The following is an 8,714-nucleotide window of genomic DNA, read 5'->3' as shown; positions in this document are numbered from 1 at the left end:
TATTGAATGAAAAATCTCGAAAATCTCAAATTATGGCAAAATCCTTTGCGTTCGTATTCTAGGGTTATGGAGGCTCTGATACCACTTGTTAGACGCAAATTGCGTAAGCCCAAGATCTCCATAACTAGAACAAGAATATGCATAATTGAGTAGAAAGATTAATGCACCCGTTTTGGGATCCATTGTTCTTGAAGCGGAAGCGGAAACATAATATTCCACGCGCAAGTTATTCTCCTCTATTGCCCTCCGTATCACTAGCTCAATGAGGTGGCCCCCTCACGTGTAGCGTTAGGTAAATGCCCCTTAGGTGAGGATACAAATGAGAATTAGGGTTAGAGAAGAGACTTGAGCATTATTTATAGAGTTCCCAGCCAGTCCCCCTCATTATGGGTCGGGCTCAACTCGACCCACATTAACCAACCCATATTAGACTAATTAAGAAACCTTCTATCTCACCTTAGACCAAACCCCATAAAACGGTAAACGTTAAACGATAAATTACAATATCAATTAATGTAGTCCACACTTAGAAAAACTCTTACATCTTTTTGTTCGGGTATGTCCTGATGGAAGTATGGATCAATTTAGAGTGGACTGATTGGTTAAGGTTATGTACATTCTTGCCATATCTAAAGTCTGTCAAATCAAAACATGTGACCGAGTAATGTTGAAAATTTATGTAAATGACAATTTCCACTTTCCTCCTTTCCGCCATTGTCTTTGATCGACTTTTATTATGTTTCATTAGCTATTTTCTGGAAATTGTTTATCCGGGGGTTAAGCTTTGAGGGTTACTAGGGTCTATTTGTGGTTTGAGTCACATACAAAATTCATGTAAATGAACGGCAAAGATGCGTCAGAGTTATAGACACTTGATAAACCAAGAGTTTTTTCATCCATTCACTCGTTGCCGGCCGATCGCCACCATGCACGGCGGAATAACCAACCTGCTCAAATCAATTGAAAGACTCCGTGTCCGTCCGTTTCGCAAGGCATTAATCATCACGGTCGCAATTGGACGCACATAAGAACTGAAAATGCTTCTCTATCTCTCCAGAAATTTGAAAAAAAGAAGAAGAAAAAGAGCGAAAAGAATCGAAAGCTAGCACGGGCTTTGATGATCTCCGGCTTCTTCGGCCCACGACTGAGGCTCGAGCTTGGCCATGCAAACGGGGCACACCGAACGCCGGGCGAGCCACGCGTCAGCACACTCCTGGTGGAACCCGTGGCGGCAACCCAGGACCACCCGGGCCGGCTCCTCTCCGGCAACCTCCTCAAGGCAGACCGCACACTCTGTCCTCGCCGCCAGCTCCTTCCCGGTGACCGTTGCAGCTCCGCAAGCTCCTGAGCCGACAGCCCTCTGCCTTGGGCTAGCTTGTCCGTTCTGGCCCGGCGATTGGCGCCAAAGACGTACTTGAGGAGGCAAACCTAGACCAGGAGCACCGGGCTCCCGCCGGCGAACGGAAGACACAGAGCCAAGAACACCGAGAGAAGCATTTTCTCTCTTTCTTCCTGGGTCTTGCTCTGTGTGTGTGTTGAACTTGAGAAACTGTTGAAGGTAGGTGGAGAGTGTTGTGAAGCAAGCCATCGTCGATTAACTTCTTCCTCCTGCTTTCAAGGAGAGGCCCGGGAGGAAAATGGTGAGCGTTTCTATGGATCGCGAGGGTCCGATCTGGTCCTCCCGTATATGCTATTGCTGGTTATTACAAGAATTGTGAGCAAATCCCTCTCGTGAATTTATTAATTGTTCCTGTATCGTGTTTGAAATTACGGTAAAATATATGGCTTTATCTATTTATTAATATTTTCTATGTCGTGTTTGATATTACGGTAAAATATAATGTTTTATCTATTTCAACGAAAACTCAATATTTGGAAATCATTTTTTAGAAATTGATTAGTTACATCGCTTGATAAAATGAGTGAAGGGAAAATATTTTTATTCTTGACAATAATTTATGTCTAATTATTTTCGTAGGGAATGGAAATATTTCTCACTCGCTTATTTTTGAATGTGATACAAGCGATTACTTTTTTGAAAATATTTTTGGAATCTTGAATTTTCTTTAAAATAAATGAACTCTAATTATAATTACCATGAAATTATGGTACGAGACGTGTTTTAAAGCGTTTCATGCTTGCAAGATAGAAATAGTTATATAACATGACTCTTTTAATTTCATGGAAAATGAACGATTTAGAAGATATATTCATAAAAATGATTGCTTATATAATTTGAAATAATAATTCAATTACAAATGTTTTTATAATCTATAATAACATACATTTAACATTTTCGTGGACTGACGAAAATAATTTTCATTCAATATTTTTTGCAAGTGACACGAGCAACTATTTTTGCAAAAACATCTTTTAAGATGATAATTATGGATATCAATAACAAGCATGAAGCATCATGAGCAATACTATATTAGCCTGTTTCTTTTGCGTTTTTGGAGAATTTAGAATACCCATAAAAGTAAACTTATTAATTACGAATCCTTTTTCAATTCGAATCTTTTTTTTCCGCTTGCGGTCCAACCAAATCATGTGTAAAAACATAAAAGTAAATTTACTAATTAATGATCCTTTTTAATTCTTGTAATTTTTTTCCTCTTGCGGTCCAACCAAATCATGTGTGATAACACCTCATGAAAAACGCATGTCATTTCTTAGGGTCTATTTGGTAACCGGCCAAATAGCGCCAGATTCTATTTTTTTGTTTCTGGGAGTTGTTTTGGAACAGAATAACGTTTGGTAAAATTTTTGTTCCTGGGAACATTTTTGGAGTAGAATCAAGAATAAAAAAAAGTTAATTCTTTGTTCCCGGGAATAATTTTAGAATCAAGTCTACCTATTCTTTCTCTTTCCTCCTCTCATAAATATAAATACTAAATAATAAATTAAAATAAAAAATTAAATATGTATTTTATATATAGCAAAATTTCAATCCCTACTTCAATAAAAATTTGATTAGTTAATATTTTTATTACTTAGTATAAATATAATTAATCAATATAATTTCTATGATTGGATAAGATTTTAGAATTGGAATAGAAATTTTATGTAATTACCAAATGCATTTGTATTCTTTTTCTATTTCAGAATTAGAAATTTTGTGCAGTCACCAAAATCGTTATTTTGCTTAGAAATTGTTCATGGGAACAGAATAAAAAAGAATCATTTCTAATCAGAAATTGTTCCGGGGAACTGAATGATTACCAAACGCCTGCTTAAAATCATCGAAACATTAAAATGCTCCTTCCCTAGTGCCTCCGTCCGTGCGTTGACCTCTGTTTTTCTTGCTATCCATTTGTTCCTGTCAAATTCAGTTTCTAGTCAAAATGACGGTGGTGATGACGTCGAGCTCTCTAGTCTCGATGGCGCTGCTCTGGGCCCTCTACTTCTTCGCCACCCATCGCACCCTTGTTGGGAGCGCCTTGCCCCTGCCACCGGCGAGGTTTGATGGGTTCGTGTATGCGGAGCACCGGGTCGGTGCCTGCACCGTCGTGATCGAGGCCTTCGTAGACCCACTTTGCCCATACAGCCGGGACTCGTGGCCGCCAGTGAAGCAGGCTATCGATTACTACGGGCCTCACGTTTGGCTTGTCGTCCACCTCCTCCCTCTGCCGTGAGTGGCGCGAATCTCTCTCTCTCACCGTCGTTGGCATTATCAATTGCTTCTTTTTACTTCAACTTTCCAATGGATGTACGGTTTTTATACTCTCAAAGCTTATCTGGTTCTTGAGGTTCGATTTCTCATATGGTATTTTATCTGTGTCTACACTACCATATACCATTGGAAAGATTTTCCAAATGCCACATAAATGACCTTCAATCGATATTTCACATGTTCAGTGACATCCAATTTGCATTATGATGGCAATGCATGTAACTGTTTCATTAGCTTGTGTGGTTGAATTACTATATGCATGGATCCACTCTTCTAGTCTGGTATTCTCCACATTAGATTGAAGTTTTTATCTTCAAAGTCATCTTCATAAATTATCTGGATCGAGAGAACAGGTCTGATTGCTGTATATAGTTTTTCTTGGGATTAGAGATCTCAATATTGTTATCACTATCTACTAACTTTGCTTTCTAACCTTTTGAACATGCAGTTATCATGATAATGCTTATGTTGCATCTCGTGCGCTGAACATTGTGAATTTTCTAAATACATCAGCAACGTTCCCGCTACTGGAATTGTTCTTCAAAGAGCAAGTCGGTACCCCTGTTCTTGTGTCATTGGCGTTTCTTCTAACGATGAAGAAAAGCTTGATGGATAACTTACAGGTGATATTGCCTGAATTGATGTCATACGAGGGATTGACGTTGATATTTGACCTATTGCGCCGTCCTTGGTGTGTTAGATTATACATATAATACTTTGATGCGGAAATTCAAAGTAAAAACAACGATATTTGATCTTCATGATTTTCACAAATAGATGAAGACATACCTTTATCCATAGCACTACACTTGATGATAATCATTGTAGAAAACCGAAGAATCTCAAACCAAAAGAAGAAATCCGATTTCTCTCCCTTAACCCACTATACTTTAATGTATTCTGTTGATGGAGGAGAGAATACCAAATTCCTTTGTGTTATTGTTGTTCATTGTAGGTGGAGAGACGACCGGACTCCATTTATACGTTCGTTAAAAAGGTGCATTCCATCAAAGCGATATACCCTTTCATTTTATTAGAGTCGCAACTTTTTGTAACCAATAATTATTTATTTTATAGCATTTCAATAATTATTAAACCATATAATAAATCATATCATGTGGGTCACAATAATTCTTACATTCTCCCACTTGGCCCATATGATTTTTTTTTCATGGTTTAATAAAGAGTATAATGTGCACAATAACATTATGCTATAAAATTTCATTTAATTGGCAATCACATAATAATCACAATTAAGTAAAGAAAACTAATGTGAGCCATAGCGGTTGTATGTCATTAATCGACATAGTCCCTTCTATGTACTACAACTATAGCACTTTACTTAACATGATCCATAAATGAGAAGTACAGTAATAGTCCAACCATAATGTTTCTTTAGAAACTATCCTGTTTAACATTCATCTATTTCCATAATGTATACTAAATAGAAAACATGAAATATCATAAACACGTAAGTGAGCTCAAAGTGTCAAATATATAAACTTAATACAATCATAATACAAATATTAATGACGTCCAATAATGCTCATCTTTTCACATGCTCATTAAATATTTTGGGCGGTAGTCCTTTTGTTAAGGGATCTGCTATCATAAGATTGGTGCTAATGTGCTCAATTGACATTCTTTGTTTATGAATTTCTTCTTTGATAGATAAGTATTTTGATCTCCATATGCTTAGCACCCTTAGAATACTTGTCGTTCTTAGAGAAAAAAACTGCTGCAAAGTTATCACAATAAATTTTCAGCGGCTTGGCAATACTGTCAACAATCACAAGCCCTGAAATAAAATTCCGCAGCCATAATCCATGAATTGTGGCCTCAAAGCATGCCACAAATTCAGCTTCCATAGTGGATGCAGCAATAACTGACTACTTCGCACTCTTCCATGAAATTGCCCCTCCAACCAGAAGAAACAAGTAACCAAACGTTGATTTTTTTGTATCGGTATATCCGGCTAAGTCTAAATCTAAATATCCAATCACCTCGAGATGATAGGGTCTTTTATAAGTAAGCATATGATTCTTCGTTCCTTGCAAGTATCTAAGAACTTTCTTTGCAGCTTTCCAATGATCCATTCCAGGATTATTTTGATACATGCCTAGCATTCCAACAGCAAAACTGATGTCTGGTCTAGTGCAAGTTTGTGCATACATTAAGCTCCCCACAATAGATGCATAAGGAATATTTTTTATTTGTTCTCGTTCCAATTCACTTTTCGGATATTGCATAAAGTTAAATTTGTCACATTTCTGAATTGGAACTATCCCTGCTGAACATTTACTCATATTAAATCTCTCTAAAATTTTCTCAATGTAGGCTTTCTAAGACAATCTTAATAATCCTTGTGATCTATCACGGAATATTTCTATTCCTATTCCTATCACACATGTTACCTCTCCCATATCCTTTATTTCAAAATTCCTAGAGAGAAACTTCTTGGTTTCATGTAACAAACCAAGATCATTAGTAGCAAGCAAAATATCATCAACATACAGAACTAGAAAAATATACTTGCTCCCACTAATCTTCATATATATACACCAATCAACGGTGTTTTCCTTAAATCCAAATGAAGTTATGGTATCGTTAAACTTAAAATACCATTGTCGGGAAGCTTGTTTAAGTCCATATATTGACTTCTTCAATTTACATACCATGTGTTCATTTCCTTTAACTGAAAAGCTTTCGAGTTGGTCCATGTAAACCTCTTCTTCTAAATTCCCATTAAGAAATGCGGTTTTTACATCCATTTGGTGTAACTCCAAGTCATAATGAGCCACCAAAGTCATAATAATTCTAAGTGAGTCCTTAGAGACCAGTGAAAATGTCTCTTTATAGTTAATGCATTCTTTTTTGCGTAAAACCCTTTGCAACAAGTCTGGCTTTATGTTGTTCAATATTGCCTTTTGAGTCGCACTTGGTCTTAAAGACCCATTTACACCCGACATCCTTATATTCTTTAGGCAATTCAATAATATCCCAAACTTGATTTTGATGCATGGATTTTAACTCTTCTTCCATGGCATTAAACCATTCATTAGAAACTTCACATTCTATGGCTTGAGAAAATGAATCTGGATCATTTCCAATTCCTAAGTCAATTTCTGACTCTTGTAGATAAATCATGTAGTTATCAGAAATAGCTGACCTCCTTTCTTTTTGAGATATTCTTAATGCTATTTCTTGTGACTCAGCTACTGGAGGTTCAATATTGACATCTCCATTATGGAGTGTTTGTTCATTAATTTGTTGTTCTCGATTATTGTTAAATTGTACTATAATATCAGGAACAACAACTTTAGAAGTTTTGAGTATAGGAACTTCTACTCTTACTTCTTGAATGTAAGCATCACGCATTCTTTCACTCTCACTAATGTCACCATTCTCAATGAACCTAGTATTTCCAGATTCAACAATTCTTGTACTATGAATAGGAGAATAAAATTTATACCCTTTGGATTTCTTTGCATAACCAATGAAATAACCACTGGTTGTTCTTGAATTCAATTTCCTTTCATGTGGATTATAAATTCTTACTTCTGCTTGACAATCCCAAACATATAGGTGTCGTAAACTAGGTTTCCTTCCAATCCACAATTCAAAGGGAGTCTTTGGAACTACCTTACTAGGAACCCTGTTTAATAAGTACATAGAAGTCTTTAAAGCATACATCCACAAAGATAAAGGTAAAGATGAATGACTCATCATACTCCTAACAATTTCCATTAAAGTACGGTTACGCCTTTCTGCTACACCATTTTGTTGTGGTGTACCTGACATTGTGTATTGAGCACAAATGCCATGTCTTTCAAGGAATTTAGCAAATAGACCTGGACATTGTCCCGATTCATCATACTTTCATAATATTCACTACCTCTATCCGATCTTACTATTTTCATCTTTCTATCTAATTGCCTCTCAACCTCTTTAATATACACTTCAAGTGCATTCACTGATTGGGACTTATCATGCAATAGATAAATGTAACCATATCACGAAAATCATAAATAAATGTCATGAAATAGCTTTCCTTACCAAAAGATGGAACATCGAAAGGACAACATATGTCAGTATGTATAATCTCAAGAAGCTCTGTGCTTCTTGTGGCACTTTTCTTAGTGTACTTTGTTTGTTTACCTTTAATACAATCAATACACACTCCAAGGTTAGTAAAATCCAAATTTGGAAGAATTTCATTCTTCACTAATCTTCGCATTCTTTCCTTGGATATATGACCTAAACGTTTATGCCACATGTAAGCAGAATTTTCATTCACCAAACTTCGTTTAGTGCCAACATTATGATGCAAGGTCATTAATGTCTCAACAAAAGTATAATCAAGTCTAAATTTATAGAGACCATCACATAAAGTTCTAGTTCCAATAAGAGTATCACTCTTAAATAGACCGAAATATTTTTTTTTGGTAAAATTAAATAGACTGAAAGATTCAGATTCAAACTTATAATAAAATCCCGCCACATCAAGTCTTGGCAAAGAAACTAAATTGCGAGAAAATGTAGGTACATAAAGGGTTCGAAACAATCCAAATAATGCCCAGTATCTAAGATCAAACGGTAAGTGCCAATGCCTTCAACTGGAGCTTTGTTTCTGTTCCCGTAATCACATAACTTTCATTTGGCTTTATAGTTTGGATCGTAAGAAATCCCTGCATCATATTTGACATATGAGTGGTGGCACCAGAATCAATCCACAAAGTATTATGAGAAACTTCGGTAAAGTTTGATTCAAAACATACTAAAGTACAAGGTTTACCTTTCTTTTCGAACCAAGCCTTACATTTCAAACAATCTTTCTTCAAGTGTCCAATTTTATTGCAAAAATGACACTTAATAAGATTGTGTTCCTTCTTGTGGATTTGAGAAGCCTTTGAAGAGTCATTCAGGACGTGTAGTCCTTTCTTCTTGCTCCTTCCACCTTTCCTCTTGAAATTCTTTCAAACTTCTTGATGAATTGAGATATGAACAGAATGAGCCTTTTGATTCTTTATCCTTGTTTCCT

General features: G+C 36.2%; 1 protein-coding gene across 1 annotated transcript; it reads right to left on the bottom strand.

Annotated features, from left to right (window-relative positions):
- Positions 1-1,102: 1,102 nt before the first annotated feature.
- Positions 1,103-1,588, bottom strand: LOC104429375 (probable E3 ubiquitin-protein ligase ATL45). Its single transcript, XM_010042249.1, has one exon. The coding sequence runs from the start codon at positions 1,586-1,588 to the stop codon at positions 1,103-1,105; it is 486 nt and encodes a 161-aa protein (XP_010040551.1).
- Positions 1,589-8,714: the final 7,126 nt, after the last annotated feature.

The sequence above is a fragment of the Eucalyptus grandis genome, chromosome 6 (assembly GCF_016545825.1).
Source record: "Eucalyptus grandis isolate ANBG69807.140 chromosome 6, ASM1654582v1, whole genome shotgun sequence".
Lineage (NCBI taxonomy): Eukaryota > Viridiplantae > Streptophyta > Magnoliopsida > Myrtales > Myrtaceae > Eucalyptus > Eucalyptus grandis.
Note: the sequence above shows the minus strand (reverse complement) of the source record. Positions and strands in the feature narration are given on the sequence as shown.